At 42.1% G+C, this 27742-nt stretch overlaps 2 protein-coding genes across 5 annotated transcripts in view; one reads left to right on the top strand and one right to left on the bottom strand.

The window, feature by feature from the left end:
* Window positions 1–203: 203 nt before the first annotated feature.
* The window catches only part of FYCO1 (FYVE and coiled-coil domain autophagy adaptor 1), a 59825-nt gene continuing 32286 nt past the window's right edge, over window positions 204–27742 (bottom strand). For all 4 annotated transcript variants that reach the window (XM_048511141.1, XM_048511138.1, XM_048511139.1 and 1 more), the window contains 7 exons: window positions 26743–26892; window positions 24167–24363; window positions 21953–22097; window positions 8066–8161; window positions 5624–5834; window positions 4973–5082; window positions 204–2925 (listed from right to left, as the gene is read on the bottom strand). In XM_048511141.1, coding sequence (XP_048367098.1) covers window positions 2850–2925; window positions 4973–5082; window positions 5624–5834; window positions 8066–8161; window positions 21953–22097; window positions 24167–24363; window positions 26743–26892 — 985 coding nt within the window. In that variant the 3' untranslated portion in view covers window positions 204–2849. The remainder of the gene's footprint in view (window positions 2926–4972; window positions 5083–5623; window positions 5835–8065; window positions 8162–21952; window positions 22098–24166; window positions 24364–26742; window positions 26893–27742) is intronic.
* On the top strand, window positions 13488–19875 carry CXCR6 (C-X-C motif chemokine receptor 6). The gene is made up of 2 exons (XM_048511142.1): window positions 13488–13556; window positions 18842–19875. Exon 2 carries the CDS (start codon window positions 18844–18846, stop codon window positions 19873–19875), a length of 1032 nt encoding a protein of 343 aa, XP_048367099.1. The 5' UTR covers window positions 13488–13556; window positions 18842–18843.

Here is a 27742-nt window from a genome sequence, read left to right on the forward strand (position 1 = left end):
TCCAACAGAATTTACAAGGACTGTGCCTTACCCACATCCTTGCTGGTGATGATAAATTCACAGCACAATCAAAATTTCTTTACTAATAATACTGATCATAATTTACTGATTTCTTAATATATCCACAGATCATAGTTGAAAGTGTAATTATCTGAAACAGAAGTTTAAAATAAAATATAGGCAAAAATATCCAGACAACTGTATATTGTATATTTAAAATAATGTATTAGAAGTATAATGTTTGACAAATCCCCTTCATGTCAATTTGAATAAGACACCTTTGCAACAATTAGCCATTCTATCCAAAAACCATCATAAAATAGACTAGGAAACCACAACCAAAATAGTAAGCGGATTTCAATCCAAAATCCATTTGATATTGCACAGTCCATGGCAAACAGTATTTCAGGTTAGTTAAATAAATTCAGGTTAATTAAAGAAATAAAATAAATTCTTATTTCTCAAATGCAAAGAAAATATAACTAGCCATTCAGTAAAAACGCCATTTGATAATCACATGGCAAATGCATACTTTCTATTATGTTGCCTTTGATACAATCTATTTCAAACACATTAAAAATATAATGCTGGGTATGCCACAGATCCATTTAGGATTGCATCAAAATGGCATAAGTGACACTCTTTCACCCCACAGTCCAAGATTCAAAACCTGCCTAGGTATTACTTGTAATTTCATACAATTCACTAAGCACCCATCCCCATCCCAGATTCTCTGCACTGACAGTATACATCGTAGGTGCAACACAGATGGCTTTGTATCATATGTGTTGCCTGCCTTAAGTTGCTATGGTAGTTACAAAAACTGGATGGCAAGGGTGTGGGTGGGAATTTGCTATAGTTCTTGTGTATAGTAGCATTAAATTCCTACATCATATATCACCTTTTTGACAATAGTGAAAAACAGCATCTTTCTCTCTTGTCAATCATTTAGGATAAACATCTGCTTTTTCCAGTTAGGGTGGTCTTACAATTTATCTGTTTCTAAGAAAGTAAAAAATGACACAAGTTTTGAAATGTATCTTTTTCTGAAGCTTGCTTATAGTGTCCTTGCAGGAGGAAAAAAGCTTGTAGGCTTGATAGCTGCAGCAGTCATCCAAACGATGAACATGTGATATAGCAGGTCTTCATCTGGACCCGATATATTATTGCTTAAAAATTGCATCGTATGTAAGCTATTTAAAAATTCCGCAGCATCTTCATAGATATACATCAGGTCTTCTGGCATCACAGCAATGATCCCCTGACGCACTCAGATTCAAGAAGTACTTTACAAAGTTTGTGTCTAAGCATTAGCAAACTTATAAATACTGAATATTCCTTACAGGAAATCATTAACTCTTATGACAATTATTCCCAGTGGGAAAAGTTTTAAAAATACAAGTTGAAATATTTGGAAAAAAAATACAAACATGTTAAACTCTTCCTTACAAAAACAGAATGAAATTGTTTCTTTGAAAAGTCGGTGTAAAAATTGTCTTGTTTCAGAAGTATGGGATGACTTCATTCATTTCCAGATAGGCACAAACCTGTCTAAATGTTTTAGAAAGATTTGAAGCAAATATTTTTGAATCCTTTTTACAAGGAATTCCAAATTGGAATCTCTCAACTGGCCTTCAGACCATAGCTAGATATAGTAATTTGAACTACTGCTCTGATTTATTTCAAGTGTATTCAACTCAGTGTACACTAGGTGTCAGTAATAGGTTTGTAGTGGCCCAATGTTTCAGTTGACATGTCTGGAAGTTCAACCAAGTTACCTTCTGTTATAGCTATTAGGAAAGCAAATATTCCTATTCATTTGATACTATTACTGTTATGGATATGGTTTTCAGTGCTCTAATCTTACACATTTTAATTGGTGTATTTGCTAACCAGTGCCCCCAAACCATGCTAGAGTAACAGTCAGGATAAAATATTCATAGACTTAAAATTAGGCTGCAAAAGTCAATGATGAAAAAAAAAATCCCTCTCTTGATAAAATTACACAATACTTTCCCAATAATGAAGCTATTCACATTGACTCCTATATTAATCCTGACTTAAAAATTAACAGCAAAATACTCTGCCATCTCTAAAAATAAGTGTTTCATGAACGAGTCTCCCACTTTGTATTTAATGGGCTACTGATCTCCATTACTGGGTGGATTTAACAACATGAATGGCCATAAAGACCCCAAGCTGCCTAAATAGACATTGATTCACAGCCTGTTTTTTGCCCATGTGTATTATGTGAATATCACAGTGGCTAGGTAATAAAATCAATCAGTTTGCAAAACACCACTGAGATTATTATCCACAAATTGCCGACTATCCAATTGCCACTAGGATGCAAGTAGGGCATATTCGGAGTGAATCAGTGCATGTTGAACTACCTTTTGATTTTGTGGAGCTGAATTTTTATTTCATCCCTTTTGCAAAATTAAAAATAAATAGCAGAAGGAACAGGGCTTAAAACTTTTAAAAATATACATATTTTTTCAACCTACATTGGTTAAATCAAAAGCATTTCCTAGCTCTTTGAAAACGATGTATCTGGGTTCAGAGTCATTTATGTATCAAGTGTGCATTGCATAGCTTTTTTTGTTTTGGTTTTAATTTAAATAAACAAAATGGCTTTTGAACTTTGGCACATAGTCCAGAATCATTAGTGTTAGTAATAAAGGTACTTTCCACTATATGTGTACCAACATGTAAGTGCAGTTTTAGAATTATTGCATAGATGTAACAGGGTTTCAAATACATCTGTTCTTAGTGTTCATATGTACAGTGTTTCTTAAAAATATAATTTGAACAAAGATACTGTATGTAAATATTGCCTATATCCAAGGTTATGGAAAATCACTTCCATCATAAATCACTGGTCGTTGAAGTGTTAAGTGGTAAAATACTTTTTTGGAGATAAACCTGGAGGGAAAAAAACAGAAGGAACATCAGCTGAGCTTAAATTGTGAGAGAACAAAATCTTTTAAGATCCGATCAGTTCCTGGTCAGTATTCCTGTATTTAACCCATTAAGCAGAGGTACACCTACATTTGTCTCTCAGAGCCTCTTCTATCTCACTCCATTTTTCCTCCTCCCTCACAGAATCATAGCATTGGAAGGGGCCATACAGGCCATCTAGTCCAATTCCTCTAGGCCATAGGTGTCAAACTCGCAGCCCTCCAGATGTTATGGACTACAGTTCCCATCATCCCCTGCCAGCATCATGCTGGCAGGGATGATGGGAACTGTAGTCCATAACATCTGGAGGGCCACGAGTTTGCCACCTGTGCTTTAGGGCATGCCAGCAGGGGCTGATGGGAATTGTAGTCCATGAACATCTCAAGCACCAGAATTGGACACCCTGGATTAGAGCATTCCAGCCGTTGCTTGATGACTGCCAGAGCTCACCATCTCCCCAGACAGCAGTTCCATTGCTGAACTATTATCACTGTGAACATTTTTTTCTTTCTTCCCATTATTGTGAGTTCTATCCTCTGCTGCCAGCGGGATGTAGTGATTAAGAGAGACTGACGCTAGTCTGGAGAGCTGCGTTTGATTCACCACTCTTCTACATGAAGCCTGCTGGGTGACCTTGGGCCAGTCACAGTTCCCTCAAAACTCAGCCCGCACAGAGACAGGCACTGGCAAACCACCTCTGAACATATAGTTACCTTGAAAACCCAACAAGGTTGCCATATGTCAGCTGTGACTTGACAGCACATGCACACGCACACCCCTCCTTTGCAGCCAACAGGAACAGCTTCCTGATAGCCTTTCAAATACTTGGAGTGAGCGATCATGTTCCCCCGCAACCTCCTCTCTTCCAGACTGAACACTGCCAGGTTCCTCAGCCTTTCCTCCTGGGGCTTGGTCTCCAGACCCCTGATCATTCTCATTGCTCTCCTCAGACCTGCATTCTGCCCACATCCTTTTTGAAGTGAGGCCTCTAGAACTGTACACAGTTTTAAAAGTTACTTTTATTTTTTACAAAATGGAACATCTGAGGGGCCATCTGAGGGTCAAGAGCGGCTTCTTTTCCCCTTGGGTCAATCTCTAGCCTCAGCAAGTTGCTTTTATCCCAGAATGCTTTCCCCGCTGAGGAAAAAAAGAGGCTGTGTAGGAGCCAAAAACATGCTTTGGCAGAAAATACTATGGGGAAAAGTCAAGGATTTCTCTTCCCACTGAGTGGGTCTTCCCTTCAGACTGCTGAATGTAGCTGCTTTTATAAAATAAAATAATAATTTTTAAAAAGCATCCAAGAACTTATGCAGAAGAACATATAAATCTCTGCCAAGCAGGCACTTGCAGTATCATTACCTTTGAAGTTTGGGCTGAGTTGTATACTTAAAGTGGTGCTATATGCAAGTTTAACAGCTCAATCCAGAATGTGCAAAGGCCAGTCCAAACTGGCTTCAGGCAGTGCAGGAAGGCCAACAAACAAACAAAAACAAAATGATCCAACAAAAAAAGAAAACCTCAGCTGGCTAAAAAAAACATTGCTCAAGAGGACTTATGCCACCCTTTCTTGTGGCGTTAAGTCTGTGGCCAGGGAGGGGGGGCGTTCCCAGGCTGAAAGCCCAGTGGAAACCAACTAAAGGTGGCACCACCCCGGGAACACTTCCAACCCTCCCCCTGTTTTGATGTCATGGCATCGTATATTGGTAGAACTGCAAGGCAACACACTCTTCGGGGTTTGGGCACCATGGAGCTGTGCAGCAGCCGCCCGCCTGCATGTTTGCCCCTTATATCGGTGGGGTGAGCATGAGCGTCCACATTGGCGCAAGGACGTGCTGCTTCCAAGACTCCACTTGGCCCCCACCTCTCTGGATTGGGCTGTTATTAAATTTCTTGCTACAAGGCAGAGAACACAAAATAAGTCTTAACACCAATTTGCAAGTAGCAAGGTTGAGATCTCTCACAAGGGACACAGAGTTACTAATTTCACCACTGCATGTCCAGCTGCACCTACCTAGAGAAAGTGTTGTCAAATATAAGCATGTAGATCCCGGAGTTCCTGACTTTCACGTTCCCTCTGATGGTTTCCTTATGAGAATTGCAGCGCGTCATAGGGATAAGAACCTACAAATCACACACCGGAGCAAAGCTTGAATGATTCTGCCTGGAGGCCTCAGCCTCTGTCAACCGAGCAAAAGTAATTTCACCCACTAAAAAACAGGCTCTTAGGTGAATTGTTATATATTGCAATAATTTATCAGAATTAAATTGGTGCATCATAGTAGGGTTTTTCTTTTGAATGGCTGGATCTTAGAGACATCCCAGAATTATAACTGATCTCTACGGCTCCTTCCGCACATGCAGAATAATGCACTTTCAAACTGCTTTCAATGCTCTTTGAAGCTGTGCGGAATAGCAAAATCCACTTGCAAACAGTTGTGAAAGTGGTTTGAAAACGCATTATTCTGCGTGTGCGGAAGGGGCCTACGTTTCAAAGGTCAGTTCCCCTGGAGGAAACTGGCTTCACTGGAGGGTGGAACCTCCCCCCCCCACCCCGCCCCAGATCTACCCCTAAATCTCCAGGAATTTCCCAGCCCAGAGTTGAACAACTCCAAAGAAAACAAACTCCAAATAAAATAATTCTTTTCTGAAGATACTGCCTTACTTTACACTGATCCAGTGGGGCTTCTTCTGATTCTTGATACACCACACTGAATGATATACTCTTGGGCTCAGATGAAAACATCCAACTTATTGCAAGGCCAGGTTCTTCAACTGTGATGGGAATAATGCTGAAGGTGTTTGATTTAATGAACAGCTCCCGATTAGCTTCTCCAAAATTTAAAATCTCTTCCACAGTAAAGGGCAGCTTTATCCTGGGGTGGGGAGGACATGGGGTGGAAACAGTATGTGAAAGCACAAAATGTAACTGATCATACACATGAACTAATGAAACAAGAGACATGCTTGCTATTTTTTTTCTTATATCAACATTCCTGTCTATTTATTTAAAGCATTTATAGACTGGGTTGCCAACATCCATGGAGTGGGGCGTGGAGATCCCCCAGAACTGCAACTTATCCAAGAGTACAGAGATCAGTTACTTGGTTGCTTTGGAGGGTGGTCTATGTGATATTATATCCCACTGGGGTTCATCTAGCCCAGGGGTCTGCAACCTGTGGCTCTCCAGATGTTCATGGACTACAATTCCCATCAGCCCATGCTGGCAGGGACTGATGGGAATTGTAGTCCATGAACATCTGGAGAGCCACAGGTTGCAGACCCCTGATCTACCCCCAAATCTTGCCCTCCCTTGTCTCCACCCCTAATCTCCCAACATTTACCAAGCCAGAGTTGGCAAACCTATTTATAGGCAACCACAAACTATCTCCTACAGTGCAAAAGAGTCCACAGATGCTACTTCATAAGGTATAAACCTCACAACAAATAGAATGTGACAGGAAGACACTATTTAAAGAGAATGTGCACCACTGGTGGAGCATGGCAAATGAGAGACATACCTGATTAAAGGCAAACCAAAATAACAAGTGCTTCTCTGATGTGTTATGACTCTATTATTTTAAGTTGCCCTTCACAATTGCTAGAACAAGGACTTTGTGTTTACTACTTCTTTAACTTATTGCATTAGAGAACACCCTTTTTCCAAGCAACATATAACTTGCTATAGGTAGGATTATCCCATTTTATCTTCACAACATCCTTATATGGTAAGAGTGGCTATGAGTGTTCACCTTGAGATGAGGAGTGTGTTTAAATCCATTTTCCTCCATCTTATACTGCAACACTATGCATTTACTCCAATTGAAACCTACTGGAAACAAATACCGCATCCACCCTACAACAGTGCATGACCCTGGCTTGCCCCTGTGTTGCTTCGCTTCATCAACTAATCATCCACATTGTCAAAAGGCCAAACTACATGTTACTATGTAGATGAGTTTGCTATCGGGATTAGCACCGTATCATAGTTGCAAGTACCCAGCAAGAACTCAATTTAAAAGCATGACATTTCCCTGAGCTAAAATGTTGTTGGGAGGGGACATTATTTTTCCTTTGGAGGGCCTGGACATGAAAGCATTGTGTATTTGGCATCCTCATGATAAGGGAAAGAACCCTTCCCCTGATGCCATTTTGGCTCAGGCAATGACATGAGAGGGAGGCAGGAGCCTGTGGTTCTTTAAAATGCAATTCCCACTGGGAACTCACAGCTGCAAAATGATTGCAAATCTCTGTGAGGGACACCTGTACTTTGGAACATGCAGTTTGGCCCCAAAACACCTTTGATGGAGAGCCTAAAATCCTCTTTCATGTTCAGAAATGTATTTCTGAGTGCATGGAAGACATTTTCTTCCATCGTGCAAGACTCCCATGCAAAGAAAATCAAGAAATAACCAGAGAATGGATTTTGCATCTGGAAGGCTGTTTCACATATTTAACTTTGCCCATGGCTTGTGCAAGGGCTTGCATTTCTATGTGGAAAACTGGTTCTTTCTTTCTACTTATAACCCTCTATCATTAAGCAGTGGTTTCTCATGGAAGTTGGTGGGGCTACATCAATGTAAACAATCTCCAAATATTTAATAGGATGTACAAAACAGAAATGTTCAGGAAGGCATTTTTAAATAAAGGAATTAGAACAGCTGTATAATTAAACAGTTTGAGATGATGCTTATATAAGGGAATTGGATTGCAGTTTATTGCAGTATTACAGGTATCACGTTCCTTTTTACAATATTGTCTTCTGTCTTTATAATCCATTTCCTGCATTACTGGTATGTCATGCTTTAGACAGGTTTCTTTTTCTTTGTTTGCAATATTTTGTCATTTACCTGGCGTCTTAGCAAGAAAGAAAAGTTATAAATAAGTAAATAAGAAACAGCAAGTGCCAAGCATAAAAACTGCATTATTTCTAAAAAAGGGAGATGATATGTTGATGAGCTCTGTGTTATTTGAAAGATCTCCAGGTTTGATGCTCTTAGAATTAGATTTTTGCCATCTGTTTGTGACCAACAACCCTAGAAGCCCACTAGAATCCTGTTCACATATGCAGGATACAAAAGAAACTTAGCAATGGGGTTTTACTTACATCAGTTCTCCTGACTTCAGCAAGCAGATCTCTGCATCTTGGGCCATTTGTAATTCTTCAGATTCATCAAAAGTGGAAGAATTGTAGGTGCTGTTTCTGGGTGGAAAAAAGAGGGAAAAAAAGATCATTAAACATTTTGGAAATGGACACATTGCAAACTCCAATAACTGATTCCCATTCATATTTGTGCTTTCAACAATACATCCAACTTCTACATCTTAGAAAAAATTAATCTATAGATTCTCTAAACTTATTTTAACACCAGTTGTCAGAAAAGCAGGTTAGAATCTTCAGATCATAATCAAACAACATTCTTTAGTAGCTGGACCAGTTAGATCCTCAGTGGAGGTGGGGTTGTTGTTTTTTTGCGGATGTTGAACTGGATTTTTGGGGAATGGATGAACTATTAGGTACTATTAGGTTGTAACTCTGAAGTGAGCTGACAAAGTGAATACAGTAGATGCAGGAAAATATAATAAAGTGTTAATATTTACAGAAAAGAAACAAGGCACTGAGACAGATCCTAACAAATGTATTTGGAAGTTAGGTTTGCTCATGCTTATAGGACAAACTGTCAAGTCCGTGTGTCTGCCTGTATATGCTCCTCCATATGCCCCAACTGAGTCTGCTTATACAGTATACATTTTTTCTCAATGACTGGCCTGCCACTTCCATTTTCCCCCTTGTTTTTTCTAAGAAGTACAATTTGTGGCACTGAGGATACACTGGTGCTTGGCAGCTAGTTATTGCGGTAACCACATATCCATGTAGGAGAGAAAAATCCACACACAGTGAAAATACCCAAGGAAATCTCAGTAAACTGCGGCTCATCAGAACCTGTCCATCATCATGTGTCCCTATGGCCCCTTCCGCACATGCAGTCCACTTTCACTATTGTTTGCAAGTGGATTTAGCTATTCTGCACAGATTATTCTGCATGTGTGGAAGGGGCCTAAGTGAGGATGTGAACATAAAATATACTGAATATAATAGTATCAGCTTTGGAGCCCTGACCTAAACAGCTCAGGCTACCCCAAACTTGTCAAATTGGGGAACTTGCTTGGTATTTAGATGGGAGCCCTGAGAATACCAGGGTTGCTATGCAGAGGAAGACAATGGCAAACCACCTATGTTTGTCCCTTGCCTTATGGTGTTGTCATAAATTGGCTGCAACCTGACAGGAAAAAAAAATCAACAGTGGAAGATTTTGCAGTAGCCGCCCACTTTTTAAAATAAATGACCTATATCAGTCAGAATCTGACTATGCCACCTCCCCTCCGCCCCACATTCATCAGATTGCAATAATGGTTTATTTTCCATTCACATTGGTTTTACTGATTCAGCTTTTGAGAAATGGACCCTTTCAAGACTGTGTCAGCATTCAGACCTCTTACATTCATTCCAAGAAATGTTCTGCCTATGCAAGCACTATCAGCTGCACTCTGAAATGTCAAGCTCAACCAAGAAAGAAGAAAGGTGATGATGAACAGACAGAGCCTGTGGGTTTTTTTAAAACCCACAGTAAGTAATCACAGGGAAAGATCAAATGTGTCTCGTCAAAAGGTGACAACTAAAGAAGAAAAATAGGTCAGCACTGTGGTACATCTGTGGCCTGATTTTCACCAGGTTGAACCACTTCAGACTGCAGCAAGATGGACGTCCTCATTTTTGTGCAGGTAGAGATGGGGAAGAGGGGAGAAGGAACATTCAACTCCCTTGATAAGACCAGGGCAACAATGATATTGATGCCACAGGCTAAATCCACCCTTCCTTCTGGCAGTGAATTCTCTTGATTTCTCTCTATCCTTGTCATTGGAGCACTAAAGGTCCCCAAAGTGTGCATTTAAAATCTGCACGGTAGGTAGAAATTCAACAGGTGATTTTCACATCATCTCCATGGTGGAAAAAGCACTGCTTAATTCTATTTCTTGAACGCCTGCTGGGGGGAAATATGTCCATCAACGTCTGCCCTGCAGTTTCTCTGATCTCAGCCCACTGATGCAATTCAGAAATGCCAGCACAGTAAAATGTCCTAGAAAAGGCAGCCATCTTTTCTGGGGAGAGACCTGGCAAAGACAGAACCATGAAAGTGCAAATCTCAGCTGGTCCTGTAACTGCAGCCATAGGCTGGCTTAAGCTCTCTCCCAGCAGAGCCCAGGTGCAGGCATCCTGCCCCTAAAATAAAAGGAAGAACAAACAGGAGCAAAAATGAGTTTTAACAGCATGCTGATCTCAATGAGTTGTATCCAGCAACGTGTAAGTGAAAGGTTCTATTTCAGTGATGGTGAACCTTTTCGAGACCGAGTGCCCAAACTGCAACCCAAAACCCACTTATTTATCTCAAAGTGCCAACACGGCAATTTAACCTGAATACTGAGGTTTTAGTTTAGAAAAAACGGTTGGCTCCAAGGCATGCGTTACTCAGGAGTAAGCTTGGTGGTAGTCGGTGGCTTTGTTTTGAAGCAACCGTGCATCTCTTCCAACGGGTGAATTACGACCCTAGGAGGGTTTACTCAGAAGCAAGCCCTATTGCCAGCAACCGAGCTTACTCCCAGGTAAAGGACTGCGCTTTTGTTCTTTGCATGAAAATCAGTGGGGTTTAACAGCGCTTAACAGGGTTACCTACACTGCTTCCCCAAAACTAGGTCTTAGGTTTAATGCTAATAATTGAGCCCAGTGGCCCAGGCCAGCCTAGAGGGGGGGGGGGGCACTCTGTTTGCGTGTGCCCACAGAGACGGCTCTGAGTGCCACCTCTGGCACCGTGCCATAGGTTCGCCACCACTGTTCTATTTGCTCAGTGGCTGCAATGCTAGTTTTAACAAATAACAGTTTGGGTATGGTGGTATGTGTAAAGGATGAGTCAGATTATTTCACTTTTGAAGCAGTATTGGAAGAAATACCTTGTGTTAGGTCTTTTGCATGTGAGAAAGGCAGTAGGCATACAACTGCTTTCACTGAAGAGCAAGCAGACAGTGAAGAGCAATTTTAGTGCTTTTTCTTGAGCAAGAGATGTTGCATATGCGGAAGTTTTGCTTGGGATCTGATTCAATGGTTTTAAGCTGCTGAGAGAAGCTGCAGAGAACGGAACAGGATAGACCCTCCTCTTTGCTGACTGGTATAGGTCATCTGTCAGAATGACCAAGGCACTTTCTGCCTGTATCGGGTTTGGAAGCCAGACTGAAAAGGATCAAAGTATGAAGAATGTAAACAAGTAAATAAAAAGAGCCCTAATGGACAAGATGAATGGTCCATCTAATCCAGCATCCTAGTATACACAGTGGCCGTCTAATTGCCTTGGAGGCAGAGACAAAACACCAAGGGGGCGAGGGGTGGGTGTGTGCAACGATGCCAGCTCATAGCACTGATGTCCTGAGGTTTACTGCCATTGACTGTGAAGGCTCCTTAGTCACTACGGCTAAATCTGTCTACATCCCTTTTAAAGTAATTTATGCTTGTGGCCATCTCTACATGCATTGGCAGTGAGCTGCATGATTTAATTACATATTGAGTGAAAAAATACTTCTGGCTGTCCTTCATGAATTTGCTGTCCTAAAACTTAATTCTAAAGCTATAAGGAGAGGGAGAAAAGGTTTTCTCTGTCAACTTTATCCACCTCATGCATAATTTTATAAACTTCTATCATGTAAGAAACCTCAATCATGTAGGAAACTCTTACAAGAAATCTAAAATCTTCCTTGTTTGAGCTGTGTTTCAATATTGCGTAACTTTTTTTATTGCTGAAGATGTGCAGCAAATATATTTAACATACAAGTACTCAATCATACATAGGATTATGTCTTGAAATATATACTCCTAGGATCATAGAATTGGAAGACACAAGAGCCATCGGGGTATCCTATTCAAATGACAAATAGGTTTACTTTGATTAGTAGCCGTCTGGTGTTGGAAACAAACTTTTGGACCCCCCCCCCCACCTCTTCTTGTGTGTTGCTATTTAAAAAACAAAACAGGAAACTCCAGAGATATCAATTCATATAAATACCCTGTGCTACTTACATAACCAGACTGTGATTGGCATGTAGTTACAACTCCCCCACTGCAAGGTAAGCGTCTATCTCTTCCTGCTTCAAACTGAAAATTATAACATATACACAGGATAGACAGAAGTCTTTGCAAGACATAGTCAGTTCTTCTATCAAGCCTGTTGTGTTTCGAATGAGGGATCTGTTTCCTTTTTTCTTTGATTCCACATTTTGATATTTCCTCTTTTACACTTTCCAAGCATCTTTCAAAAAGCGTACCTATGTCGGTGGGTCGGTTGCTGTGCAGATGTTTATCTAATGCTTTCTTAAACAGTGTCTGGTCAGAACACACACAGCATTTGGAGCATTTTCTGGAGTCATGTATCCTGGCCTCACAAATCTGCACATAGGTATTGTTATTCCCTTGCTATTGTCTGTCCCTACAAAATTATGCAATGCAATAAACAGCCTCTGATGCTGGCTAAGATACCACTTCTCTTAATTCCCTTCAAAGTGGGAAGCCAGCCCGCCTTCCCTATTTTATCCTCTGAGGATCACCCATTCAAACTGAAGACTGACCCTATCAGGATATTTAAACTTGAGATAGAAGCCGCTGTGAGACCCTACTTTATAGAATAATTAACAAAATAACTCTGTTGGTAGGAATCTACTTTTTAAAAGAAACATTTCTATCCCAGTCTTCTTCCAAGGAGCTCAGGGTAGCATACATTAGGAGCATGCACCTTTGGGTGTGTGTATTTTTCAGGTTCACATTTAATAGGACCAGACATTTTTCTTCCCATTACACTGTTCTTTTTGTTAATCTTTTGTGACCTGGACAGGTGTCTTAGTTTGGACTTCAGGCACTTCTTCTGTGAACCGGACGAATAAAAAAAGCCCCAGCACTCACCATAGAAAGTATTAGGAAGATAAAAGTTGTTCACATCTATAGTGCTGGCTTGGCTGATTTTTTTTTCTTAACAATAAATAAAAAGATGGCCTAAAATATTGGCAGGCGGATTTGTCATCAAGGATTGGCCCTTCCCTATTGCTGGGCTTTAGGTGCCCTGCTCCCTTTCTCATGCCTCTCCCAGCCCCCAGTGTTTTTTTGCCTTGCACACATCTGTGTTTTCTTCCAATCTTGCTCCTTAACTCTTATTGATCCTCTCTCAGTTTTTCTGCATGCTGCCATCTCAGTTCCTAGCTATGCATGCTTGCCCCATTCCTGCATAATTTCCCCTTGGTCTCCAGTGACCTGCTTAAAGATTTCTTCAATTTCATAGCACTAAACAGTGTAGCTACAAAAAATGGTTCGCCCAAGAGACTATTTCCTTTCTAATTGGCTACTTCATTGAGCTCCAATCAGATTACTATGTTAAGTTTTATTCCCTATTACTCTGCTATGATGTGTTCAGTTTGAGACATATTATATTTGTTTCAGAGTCCAGGAGAAAGCATCTTTCTTGGAACTCAGGAGACTGCTGCTTCTGCCTAGCCCTGCTTATAAAGTAAGGCTGTTTTGTTCAATACTGGAATGGTTTTCTTGGCTGCAACTGCCTTTTAACTATGATCTTTTATATTGTTTAGAAAACAGAAAGTATTAGTCATCTTTTGTTAGGGCATGCTTATAAGCCATCTGAAAGCAATCTTGCTATGAATACGCCCCCAAACCAAGTCAAATGGTGCAACTAGGTCTCTTCTAGTAACTTAATCCCCAATATCAGTTCAAAGAAGGTGTCATCAGAGCACAACTAAAAGAGAATCTGAAGTTAAAATGTGTTAGTACAGTATTACCTTATCAGGATTGCTATCAGCTAAGTATCTGAAGAATTTCTTCTCCCATTCAAACTGGGCAGTTGGCAACCTATATTAGTGGTGGCGAACATATGGCACTCCAGATGTTCTTGGACTACAATTCTCATCATCGTGCTGGCAGGGGCTGATGGGAATTGTAATCCATGAACATCTGGAGTGCCATAGGTTCGCTACCACGGATCTATACCCTCACTTCACACCCCGTAACTGGGTGTTTCTGCTAGCTGGTGGTGGTGGCCTGGGTCCCAGTTGCTATACCTGAATGCATAAAATATAATCTGTAGACTGGTAGCTACGACCAAGATGCTAGCAGCAATGAGAAACAGCAGAGAGAAATGATGAACTGAGAAAGAAGTGGGAGGATTCAGAGAGCTTGATGGAGGCAGCATCCAGTATGAGAAAAGGGCCCCAGAACTTGCAGATTATTATTGCTGCTGCGTATATCCTGTGATTCCCGGCAAGTGATGTTCAAGCACATAATTTGGAATTAGCTATAAATATTAGCATCTTCACAAGCTGACTGTTTCATTTTGTTTTCAATAAGAGAAAAAAATCTAGCCGCTGTAATGGTTGATAGAGTTTTCTAAGCAAGTGCCCACTGCCCGGGCAATATCTTAAAAGAAGGAGAAGGGATTGGACAGATGAGTTTGCCATTCACAAGGCAGAGTTTCTCTTGTTGCATAAACCACCCCTCTCCCCACAAAGGCTGCACAGTTTACAGGATGAACACATATATAATGATTATTGACTTCCAAAATGTTTATTAGTTAATCATTCAGTGTTGTTGTTTTTCAAGTGAAGTGTATGTGGATTATGCTCCTAAAATTGGAATTCTAGAGGTAAGAAAGGAGGGGGAGAAGGGGCTGGCAAGGTCCCTGCTGACTGCTTGTGGGGAGAGAGAGAGAGAGAGAGAGAGAGTGAGTGAGAAAGAGAGAGAGAGAGAGAGAGAGAGAGAGAGAGAGAGAGAGAGATAATTGGAGAGATAAAAACAGGGAGTGGAGAGGCTGTTGAAGAGGGAGGTTAAAATATAGATTCTGGGAAAGGGAGATGAGAGAAAGGTGTGGAGAGAAAGGCTGAGAAAACTGATAGAAAAAATGTTAGTTTGGTAGAAAAACGAGCTCCCTGATTTTGGGGCTCATACAAGTGCATGAAGATAAAATCACAGTAGGCTGTGTGTATAGCGGTGTGAGGGTGTGTGTGAGTGAAAAGTAGAATCCTGAGTGAATTGGCTAATTCCTCACCCACTAGTCTAGGCATATTATAGCTGAAATATTTGGCAACAACGTGAATTGGAATTTAGAAAGGTACCTGACTGAAGACATCCAGCATACTACCAGGAAGCATAAGGAGAAATAAGGACTTCATTTTATTTAGTTCTAAAACTTCTCTTTATTTTAGAAAAGGATCTTCAGAGGCATCCCTCTAACTCCACGTACATGTTGACCTTTCTGTCACACTACTAGCAGACCAGGAATAAACATTCTACTGATGTATTGATTAACAAGGATAGCGGCAGGTTGGTGAGACAGATGCCTCTGGTGACAGTGGAAATCCAGTTGTTAGAAAATTAGAGAAAAGTGAGATCTCCCTTTCTAACCTCTCAGAAGTCAACAATGCAACAGGTGGTGCCACAGCAGGGAGATAAGAAAATAGAGAGAGAGAATAAAAGGATATGAACGTGATCCAATTTTTATGGTTACTAGTACAACTGAGAAAGTTTCACCCTCAAGGCTTACAGTCAGTAAACATTCAGTCAGATTGTGCCAATTGAGAAAATTAAGGAATTGAGGGAAAATCTGCAGATGAGCTAAGAAAAATACCGACAGATTTTATAGTTTAAAATAAGGGTAATGCAGGGGTTGTAAAAAGTCCAGAGGTAACATCAACAGACCTTGTATTTGTAGAAATACTGGTGCAACAAAACAATATGAAAGCTTTTGAAACTGAACAAATATAACGTGAAGAATTAGAGTGGGGTTGAGAACTGAAACTAGAACAAGAAACATTGGAATTAGAGAAGGAAAGACTCCAGTTTGAAGACAGATGGAAGGAGAAACAGTTGACATAAGAGAAAATGCTGTTAGAAAGCCTGAGACCTCGTAAAATAACAACTAAAGATTTCACCTAATGTATATAAGGGGATGATCCTCAAATGTTCTTAGCTACATTTGAGAAGGCTGCAGAAAACTGGGGTATGTCCAAAGCATAATCTATGAAGTATATTCCCAACCTAATCAAAGGAGAGCTGTCAGAAATATCTGAACAATTCCCCACAAATAAAGGCCTCCAAATAAAGACCAAACTACTTTAAAAACAGTTTAGAAATTGGAGGGAATTTGGGAGATGGAAGTCTCTGGTGGCAATGGAAACTCAGTTATTAGAAAAGCAAAATCTCCCTTTCTAACCGCTCAAAAATCAAAAACACAACATACACAAACACGCATGATCCAAAGAGACTGCAACTCAGATACATACATGGAGACTCAAAAAGATTAAGTAGTTAAGAGTATTGGAGCACCAGTTAAGAGTATCAGGAATACCAGTTCACTCATGCCACGGAAGCTTACTGGGTAATCTTGGGACGGTCACACTCTTTCAGCATAACCTGCCTCAAAAGGTTCTTGTGAATATAAAATGGAGGAAGGGAGAATGATGTAAGCTGCTTTGGATCCTAATGGGGAAAAAGGTGGGGTATAAATGAACTGATCAAAACATAGACCTGAGTATTGTGATGTGAATTAGCAAAACTGCAGTAATGCATCTTAAGTTGTAGGAAGAATGTATACCAGTGTCTGCTCTTGAGTTAAACACAGGATTCTGAGAAATCTGAAAAGAGCTTGATCGATTCATAAGTAGGCTCCATGAAGTGATTGTCCTTTCTCCCTTCACTCCTTCCTTGCATAGAACATGTCACATGCTTTTCTTCTCGCTGCTGTTTGATGTGGCTACCAGCATCTTCATCTCATGGGCCAGTCTTCACATGATGCTGTGTAACATTCCAGGAAATATGCCACCTCGGACACTTTCTGAATAACATCCCTCTACTACAAGGGTGGCCAACCTATGTTGCTCCAATTGGCCCTGTTGGCGGGGGCTGATGGGAATTGTAGTCCATGAACATCTGGACAACCATAGATTGGCCACCCCAACTCTACTATATAGATGAATGAACACACTAACATTTGAGAGATGTACAAAAACAAGGGAAATCACAATGCTGACACTGAACTTCACCATATTTCAAATCACCGGTTACTATCATGTGAATGGTGAATCAGTCCAGTGGTCTCTCAAGGTCAATATCGACTGCTTGGTCTGGCAGCAGCTCTCTGTGATCTCAGGCAGAGGTCTCTCGCATCAGCTACTAACTAGTCCTTTAAAACTGAGGTGCCAGGGATTGAACCTGTGGCCTTTTGCAGGCCAAACAGATACTCTATTACTGAGCCACAGGCTCTCCCAAAGGGGCCTTAGCAATGGGATATAATTTCAGAGGTATTATCCTGCCACTGTACTCTTTGCCAAACTCAGGGGTGTCCAACTCTGGTGCCCCAGATCTTCATGGACTACAATTCCCATCAGTCCCTGCCAGCATGGCCAATTGGCCATGCTGGCAGGGGTTGATGGGAATTGTAGTTCATGAACATCGGGAACTCCAGAGTTGGACACTCCTGGCCTTACTGCAAGACATAGTCACGTACATTCCCTGACTGTACTAGAACAGGGTATATCCATGGAACCATGAACATCCCCCAACTCCTCATAGAGGCTGCCACCTTGCTATTCTTCACACAATCATACACCTTGGAATAAAAAGAGAGATGAGATAAGAGTCTTTGTTCTTTCTAGAGGTTGTGAACTTCCTTAATTCAATTAGATATGTATTTACTATCTATCCATCTATCCATCTATCCATCTATCCATCTATCCATCTATCCATCCATCCATCCATCCATCCATCCATCCATCCATCCATCCATCCATCCATCCATCCATCCATCCATCCATCCATCCATCCATCCATCCATCCATCCATCCATCCATCCACCCACCCACCCACCCACCCACCCACCCACCCACCCACCTACCTACCTACCTACCTACCTACCTACCTACCTACCTACCTACCTACCTACCTACCTACCTACCTACCTACCTACCTACCTACCTACCTACCTACCTACCTACCTACCTATATTCTGCTTTATACGGAGGTCTCAGGGTGGCTTACAAAATTGAAAACTGCAACAGAACACAAAACTACAATAAAAACATCAGACTGCTCCACATCATCAAAAAATAATAAAACACAATAAAACATTTATCAAAATATTACCTAACCACATATCCTCCCCCACCCAAGACTGACAGCCTCCAGAGAGGACATCAAGGGAGTTAAAGTCCAATTGAATGTGTATGCACACCACAGATTTGAGTCAGTTCAGGGGCTACTGCTTGAATATAAGTAATTTGGCTTGTTCCTACAGCTAATGAAAATGTACTGGAGTCAGGTAAAGTTCCAACTAATGAAAGGGATCTAAATCGGCAGAACATAACTTTCCTGTCTACCCCCCCCCCTTTTTTTTTTCTGTAGACCAATGATCTCTCTATAATGCAGTTCCTGGGGGACAGGGGCCTGCAGTGCAGTATAAGGTACAAATTAGGGGGCAGGGTTAAGAGGGGAGAAATTGCCCCCATTTCCTCTAATAGCAAATTTAATCTGGACCCAACCCAGTATTTGCAAGAGCTGCAGTACTCTATATAAACGCCCCCGTTGTATTCAAAATGTGGTCAAATGTGTGGCTTCAATTCTTCTGTATATTTAACCCCAAAAGAAAAATGCACTGCCTCAGTGAAAGACAAGACACACAAAACACAAGTTATTGCTGGCATAGCTGTATTGCCGAAACAGTAACATGAAGAGTTTTGCAGCTCTAGGAACAGTCTAACAAGCTACTTTTTCAAATGTATGTGATTACAGGCATGAGCACCGATGAGGATTATTACGCGTACCTCAGCTCAGTGTCCAGAGACGACTATGAGGATGAGTTCTTTCTCCGGTTTAGCAAACTCTTCCTAATCTGCATGTACACATCTGCTTGCATCTTTGGAGTGTCTGGGAACACGCTGGTTCTCATTGTGTTTGTTTTCCATCAGAAAGTGAAGACAGTAACAGATGTCTTTTTAGTAAGCTTGGCCACAGCAGACTTATGCTTCCTTGGCACGCTGCCATTCTGGGCCTACTCTGCCGCTCAGGAGTGGATCTTTGGCACTTTGGCATGTCAAGTCATCCGAGGCTTCTACACCTTGAATCTGTATGGCTCTATGTTGACCCTCACTTGTGTGACTATCGAGAGGTATTTCGCAGTTGTCCAAGCCGCCAAAGTCCATATCAGCCAATCCAAAAGGACAATGTGGGGCAAAGCAATCTGCGTTTTTCTCTGGGTTGTTTCCATGGCCTTTGCTTTGCCCCAATTCATGTACAGCACCGAGGCCAGGTATGACAAAGCAGTGTGCCATGCAAATTACTCTACACTTCACATGGAACAATCCATTGAAATCACTCAAATGGCTCTCGGATTCTTCTGCCCGATGCTCGTCATGCTTTTTTGCTACTTAACCATTATACACACTTTGCTCAAAGCAAAGGGTTTCCACAAGCACAAGTCAGTCAAAATAATATTTGCTATTGTTGTGACATTTATTTGCACGCAGGCACCCTACAACTTGCTGAAACTGATTCGTGTCATAGACCGGCATGTCCTCCTCAGCCGCTATTACGAATACGCACTGATCATAACGGAAGCAATTGCCTATTTCCACAGCTGTCTCAACCCTGTCCTCTATTTTTTCATTGGAGTGAAGTTTCGGGCGAATTTGAAGAAAATACTTACAAACATTTGGTGTGCCAAACATCGACAAATGGCAAAGCAATGGCAAACAACTGAAGACAACAGCTCAAAAACCTACACCGCTTCAAACAACGTAGAAGAAACAAGCCTACATCCACTGTAAGGCTGGAAAAAACACTGTTCCTGGGGCGCTGTTCGCACAGTGTGCAGGCCCTCGAAATGGAGGGAAAAGGACCCTTTTGAAACTCACTCAGAGAGTGAGTTTTTCCAAAAGCGGCATCTTTTCACTGGCGCGGTGTGAACCGCACCGGAGGGAGGGCGCCACTTTTGGCCCCTCCGGTGATTGCGAGGCACTTACCTTTCCTTCCTGTGCAACTCTGGACGGCTGGAAAGACACACCCATGCTGCCCTCCGACCCACGGGAAGCAGCGTGGGTGTGTCTTTCCAGCCATCCAGAGCTGCGCAGGAAGGTAAGGTAAGTGCCTCGCAAACACCCTGGCTCCGTGCGGAATAAATAAATAAAGCTGGTGGGAAGCCGCTGCTCTGGCCGTGCAGAAAAGGCTCATGCCCCAATGTCCTGAGCATGGCTTCATTTTGGTCTCTGTGAAAGCTTTTCTTACGTTATGACAAGGGTGTTTATTAATCCCATGGCAGTCCTGCTATGGACATCATCTGAGGACTGATTGTGCAGCTTCATGAGGGACTCCAATACTAAGATCATACTGAAATGTATAGTGTATCTCCTTTTATAGCCCAAGGTTAATTAAGCATGAGTCTTGTAATCTTAAAGATGCTTACAGTATGGATTTTTTTAGCATTAAACATTCCTGGAAAGCCAAAGTGTGGTGTGGCATTATGTAGTTCTTTTTGATTTAGTTCTGCCTTCTGCTGAGAATATTTGAATAAATGCACAATTGCTAAGTGCAGCCAACTATTTGGCCACTGAACCCAGCAGGAACCACCAAAGTCTCACACAAAGATCTTCTCAGCCAGGACAGCTCTGATCACAGCCCCATTTCACAACCCTAACCTTTGGGTTCACAACCTTTAGATTCAGACCAAATTTTCTGTTAGCAGAAAGTATGTTTATGGGGGAAGGGGGTGTCCCCCACGCACTGATTCCTGTTACAGGTTCCAATTAGACTCCTGCTGTTCCTGGGGGTCCCCCTTCCCCAAAAGAAGGATTGGGGGGAGATCAGTGGGTTCCAGTGGGAGACAGGAAAAGTTCTGTTCTGCTAACAGAAGGGCCTTCTGTTAAATGAAATTTACAGTCCAATCCACAGGGCTACCATGCCACCTCCAGAAGGTGCTGCGAGGAGGCAGCAAAACCAAAAAAAAAAAAAAACCCTGGCTGCCTGGAAAGCCCTCCAAAGGACAGAATGGAGTTACACAATTCCTGGACTAAAGCCTGGATGGAAGCCAACTGATGTTGGCTCCACCCCTGGGAACTACCCAGCCCCCAGCCCCCCCCCCCATCCACTTTTTTTTAAATGTAAAGGCTCTAGTGTTACTGCACAGTTACATTTTGAAGCAACAATTAAAAAATGTCTCCCCCTTTATTTCTGTTATTGAGAACAACCAACGCAATATGGAAGCCAAAACAACTCTTGGAGCAGGCACCATCACCGGAAGGAACATAAACAAGCTGCAGCAACACGCAATCATTACTGCGGCAGCCCCTCGCAAATTTTCTCCTGCAAAAGCAGCTTCCCTTGTTAATTTCACTTGCTCCTAACTGTGGACCCAGTGCATCTGCACCTTAACATTAAATTGCTAATTCAGAGACAAAGCTGATGCAATTGACCTGGCTTGGGTCTGTGCTCTAAAGTAAATAATGTATAATAACTCCAAAGGGAGGGCAAATGTGCCAACATGGCTACACTGCTCCCCTAAGCCCTTGTGCCCCCCCCCCCGCCATTTAGATGGGGCTGCCCAACTAATTTATCAAACCTATCTTTGCCAAGTTCATGTGGAAGGCTGAAGTTGGGAGCCATTTGCTCTAGAAGGCGGGGTTGTTAGTTTATCTTTCCTGAGCTCTTCAGTTCTGCCCTGAAAATGCCCCTACCTGACATCATTTTTAATTCTGGCACTTGTTGGAAGGGAAAAACATTTACAATAACTTGGGGGGGGTGGATTTGCAGAGGGGGGAACAGCATGGGGGGGGGGGGAGATTGGAAGCCCAGAGCTTCCTTCATCATGTCTGATTCCTTAGTGACTTAGTTTTAATCATGTTTACTCACAGATCTGTCATACTACGGTCCAGGGATTCTTCTTCAGTTTGGCTTTCATTATGGGCAGAATCCTCTTCTTGTAATTGGCCCACTTCTTCATCTGTGATTATATCAAATGGGGCATCATCTGGGGGCTTAGAAGCTTCAGTTGTAACTGTACCAAAAAAAGAGGGAAAGGAGATATAATATCGTCAAAAGGCAAGCGGTTAACATTTTACAGCGTTCATAGAACTGGAAAGACTCTGAATCCCTGACAATGTTATCTGTTCAAAGTTAGAATTCTGTATTCTGGCAGTTTACCATGCAAGAACAAAATCTGGCTACATGAGAATCCATCCACCTGTCCTTCAGAGAAACACTGTAATCAAATTCACCTGAATTGGAATTAAGGGGGAAAAATGAGATTCTTGCCAAGGCAGAATCTATTTCTGAGTAGCCTACCCTGACTCACCCCCATCCAGAGGCGTAGCAAAGGGGGAAAGCACCCGGTGCACTGGTGCGTCCTCTGCCCCGCCCCGCCTCAGAGCACCCCCGCCCCACCCCAGAATGCTCTCACCACACCCCCACAGGGGCACTCCTCGATGCGTTGCGCACCCCCCCTTCCCCTTGCAGCTATGCCTCTGCCCATCCTGTATATAAGCCTATTTGATGCAGCATAACTGTGAATGGTATAAGCATGAGATATCACTGAGCACCTATCTTTTTGATGCTCTTGTGCAAAGGCACATTACTCACAATCAATCTGCAGCACTGCAATCTTAGAATAAGAGACAGCAGGGCAAAGGAAAGAAGCCACAATTTAACTGGCCAAATTGATTTCTCACAGAAATTTGGCCAGGTCGGAAGATTTCATTTGACTTGTGCCTCAGGACTTTAGTGGTAGGTGCATTACTTTCTCCCAAAGCTGCTACTCTATCATTTTACATTTTACTCTATCATTTCATATTTGTATCACAGCTATTCACTATAATCAAAAACCTGGAATGCAGTTCACACAATACCTCTTGTGAGGACCAACCAAATGACACATAACAGTGCGTTCATATTACAAGGCCTCTGCTTAAAGAAAATGGGCTGGATCCAACCAACTTTTCTTGGGTGAAAATGGGAGGAAGGGTCCTTTTTGAAAAACCCAAAAGGGCTATTTTGAGGACCAGGAGAATTGCATGGACAAAAGGCATATGGGATTGGGGAAGGGGGGTGTAAAAAGGAGGAAACAAGGTGAGAGAGAGCAAAAGAAGTGATGGGATCCAACCCAGTAGAAGTTGCTTCAGAATGCGATCATTTGGATTTGTATAATGCCACTGCAATTTCCTTATGAGAGACTACTCCTGGTTAGTTCTACAATACTGAGAATGCTGAGCAGACAGGGGTGGAATATTATGTAAGATTCTCACACAGCCAGAGGACATGGGGGCGGGGTGCGCCAAGCACCGGGCGCATGGGCTTGGGTCACGTGGGGGGCGGAATATTCCCCCTGACCCTTCCCCCCTGCGCCCCCCCCCCAAACTTACTTTAGCAAACCGTGCAGGAAGGAGAACAGGGCTGCCTGTTCTGGTGAGAACTACATTTCCCAGGGTCTCCTGGGAAATGTAGTTCCCACACAGGCAGTCCTGTGTCTCCAGCCTGCTTGGTTTACTAAAGTAAGTTTGTGGGGGGGGGGGGGGCGGGGGGAGGGTGTGATTTCCCCCCCCCACAGTGCCCACCCCACAGTGCCCCCCACACACTTACTTTAGCAAACAGACCAGGAAGGAGAACAGGGCTGCCTGTTCTGGTGGGAACTACATTTCCCAGGGTGTCCTGGGAAATGTAGTTCCCACGCTGGCAGGCCTGTTCTCCAGCCTGCCCGGTTTGCTAAAGTAAGTTTGTGTCGGGGGGGTGTCGCGGGGGGGTGGGCATGATTCCCCCCCATGGCACCCCCCCCACTTACTTTAGCAAACAGTGCAGGCTGGAGAACAGGCCTGCCTGTTCCCTTCCAGGCTACAAAGGATTTGGTGGGAACTACATTTCCCAGGAGACCCTGGGAAATGTAGTTTCCACCAGAACAGGCAGGCCTGTTCTCCAGCCTGCTTGGTTTGCTAAAGTAAGTGTGTGGGGGGGGGGGGGGGGGGGGGGGGGGGGCAGAGTGCGCACCGGGCGCACTCTGGCCCAGCTATGCCTCTGCACAGCCATAAAAGATCTACAGGGGAACTGACTCCGATGACTATAGAGAAGGGAACTCACCCATAACTTTACGAACCAGAGATAATGGTGAGCTGAACAGACTCGGAGGTTCTTCTTGACTGGCATTTGCTCCAGAGTCACTGCTGACAGCATTTGATTTCTTCAGGCACTCTCGACAGCAGCGCTCCTTCTTACCAGTGTGTTTTGACATAGCATAGTTGTTGCAGCAGTAGTAGCAGAAAATGCATCCGCAAAGTCTAAAAGCAATGGTAATTTTTGAAACAAAAGAAATGGTCCTCCATGCGATTGCTAAATGAAAGCATTTAAAGGCTGCAGTTTTTGACATAATGAAGTCACACTTATTAAAGAAATCCTCATGTTCTCAGTAATATTGCATCAGATATTTCAGGCTTCTCTTTTAAATAAATGGCAAAGCATTAAGCTAATTTAAACGTATATACATTCAAGATGCCATATTACATTCACTTCTCCAAATAAATATGTCCTTCTTGACCAAACAACCCATCTCTCACTTATGCACATGAACTCACTCAAAATGCAAAGTGCACTTGGGGGCCGGGAGGGGGAGGGGATGCTGCCCAGGGAAATTGGGTACATGTTGAAATCTCCTGTCTTCTAAGTTCTTATAACAGTAAGACATACCATCATCATGATATATTTACTCCAGAATACAAAAGGTCCCTCAGGCTTCATCAGGTTTAACTAAGGCTGTCAAAGCCATTAAAGGCTTTTCAGTCAATTAATTACATTGTCTTGAACCTCTTATTCAATTAATTAAGCTATTATGCGACTGCAGAATTTCAATACAAGTGAAGGTATTTCATGAAGATTCACTTACCATATATACTCATGTATAAGTCGAATTTTTCAGCACATTTTTAATGCTGAAAAAGCTCCCCTCGACTTATATGCGGGTCATTAAAATTTTTTGTGTGTTTTTACTTTGCCGGCCAGCAGGGGGCGCAGTTTTTATGCTAGCAACACCAAATTTTCAGGGTACCCTCAAAAGACACTCCTGATGAAACCAGCCAAGTTTGGTAAAGTTTGGTTCCAGGGGTCCAAAGTTATGGACCCCCAAAGGAGGTGCCCCATTCCCCATTGTTTTCAATGGGAGTTATTAGTACATGGGGCTACCCTTTTGAGGGTCCATAGGAGAGTCTCTTTATGATACCAGCCAGGTTTGGTGAAGTTTGGGTCAGGGGATCCAAAGTTATTGATCCCCAAAAGGGTGCCCCATCCCCCATTGTTTACAATGGAAGCTAATAGTAGATTTTCCATTTCTGATAATATCCCTCTTAAAATCTAAGTTGAGTTACTTTTGGACATACAGATGATGATGAGGAATCCAGTTTTGAAGGATTTTAAGTCTTGTGTTTTAGCTTGGTTGCTGACTGAGCTAAGGTTTTTGTACTTTTAAAGTTATTGTTGATACCATATTGTTCTTGTTGACCCTCTTTTTCACTTACAGAGCCAGTTTACTGTTTTTCTTTGAAATAAATATTCAAAAACATTTAACCTACTGATGCCTCAATTGATGTAATTTTATTGGTATCTATTTTTATATTTGAAATTTACCAGCAGCTGCTGCATTTCCCACCCTCGACTTATACGTGAGTCAATAAGTTTTCCCAGCTTTTTGTGGTAAAATTAGGTGCCTCGACTTATATGCGGGTCGACTTATACACGAGTATATACGGTAACTAAAGTCGAAACTAAGAGCACTGATGAGAAAAATTGGTCTGAAAGTATTGATTGAGTCTACATCTACAATCTCATAAGAAAGGCACCAAAACATGGGACACATTAACAGTCTTGAGTCAGGATGTTCCCTTTAGCACGAGTTCAGTTATTAACTATCAGTACAGTGATGGAATGCTCTACCTGGAAAATATGTTCTAGAAATAAACCATGTATTTTCCCCTTGATATATTAGCCTTACCAAACTGTTGGAATTCTATGTCTAGAAGAACATCCATGCTAGTGGTTAGTGGAAGAAAAGGAAAACCTGTTTTTAGTCTTCAGGGAAACAATGAAGAGGTTAAGGACCTCTTCAACTTCTTGTTACCGCAAGGAACGCTGTACAGGCTCTGAGGAACCAGCTACAGCATAAGTAATATGTTTAGCTTAGTTAGTGTATTGCTTTTCATTTGAGTATCTCTGTGCTGTTGTTGCTTTGTGCTTTCCTCTGTATTTTGTATGCCCCACCCCCCGTTGAATCCAACCACTCTTTCCCTTTTGTTTTCTTTTTTTTACAATAAATCTTTTTAAAAGACTTTATTTTTACTTTGCTTTGTAGAACTTATTTCTCTAGGGTATTTCTCTTAATCTCGTCACCATGTGCTAGATTGAATGATGAGAGACTGGTGATAAGCACTGGAGGAGGGTCTTCTCAGTGGGACAGTCTAGAAGTTCTCAGGAGGTCCTGAGTGGCAGCAGTGGGTTACCAGGGTAGTTTCAAGAGAGTTCCCTAGCAAGGGAAGGCACCATTTCTCCCCTTCTTACCTTAACAAGGTGTGATAAAATTAACTTTGTGAAAATATGCAATTGTTACGAGTGCCAACTATTAACCACTTGTCTAATGGCGAAGGTTCACAAGTCAACCTGCCCTTACTGACCTGCAGTGGTGTCGGCGATTCATCCAGCCAAATTCCTTTTGACAGTCTTGACAGCAGCTGACCTCTGCATCCCCCAACCACCTCCGCTCAGCTGTGAGCTTCTGCTGGAATTCCAGAGCATCAGACTTCTGCCAAAGAGCATCTTTGTCCCTTTCAAAAGTGTGATTAATAAACACATAAATAAATAAAATGCATTATGGAATGCAAGTTTTTTTAAAAACCTTTTGTTAAAAAAAATGTCATCCTAAGTTTAGTATATACCCGTGATGGCGAACCTTTGGCACTCCAGATGTTATGGACTACAATTCCCATCAGCCCCTGCCAGCATGGCCAATTGGCCATGCTGGCAGGGGCTGATGGGAATTGTAGTCCATAACATCTGGAGTGCCAAAGGTTCGCCACCAAGGGTATATACTGTGGTCCTTACATGATCTTCTTCATTTAGGGCTACTTTTAAATGACTGGTTTCACAAGTGAAAAACAGTGCTGAGGATATAGGAACTACTATGTCTCCTGCCATCTATTTCCACCTGAGATGAAATCACTGTATACAGGCATGCTTCACTTCTAGTAGCTACAAGTCAGTAATGTGTATACATAATGTGTGGAACAGCCCTCGGAATCATGGTCATGAACAATGAAAAGATCAGCCCCTCCATAACATTTCAGGCCAAGAAAACACTTTTAAAAAGTTAGCAAGAATAAATCTATAAAGGTGAGTAAAAACCATACACAAAAGGATGGGATGTATATATCTTACAAATGCACATACAAATATATTTTGCCTTTTTGTGCTAACTAAATAGTATCAGAGGGGAAAACTATTTGTCTGCAGGTTAAAATGTCAAGTGTGACCCACAAACCACAGGATTTGACAAGTATGTAAGCTGTTGTCCAAAATGTGGCAAAGAAACACATTTCAAAAGCCTGGTGTGATACCATTACTGAGAAAGAGGTGACAATGGTGGAAAACCAATTGCAGCTTGCACAGGAAGCAGAA

The sequence above is a fragment of the Sphaerodactylus townsendi genome, linkage group LG11 (genome assembly GCF_021028975.2).
Source record: "Sphaerodactylus townsendi isolate TG3544 linkage group LG11, MPM_Stown_v2.3, whole genome shotgun sequence".
NCBI lineage: Eukaryota > Metazoa > Chordata > Lepidosauria > Squamata > Sphaerodactylidae > Sphaerodactylus > Sphaerodactylus townsendi.

Coding starts and splice junctions, on each gene's coding strand:
- CXCR6 (XM_048511142.1), top strand. CDS start 18,844: ATGAGCACCGATGAGGATTATTACGCGTACCTCAGCTCAGTGTCCAGA.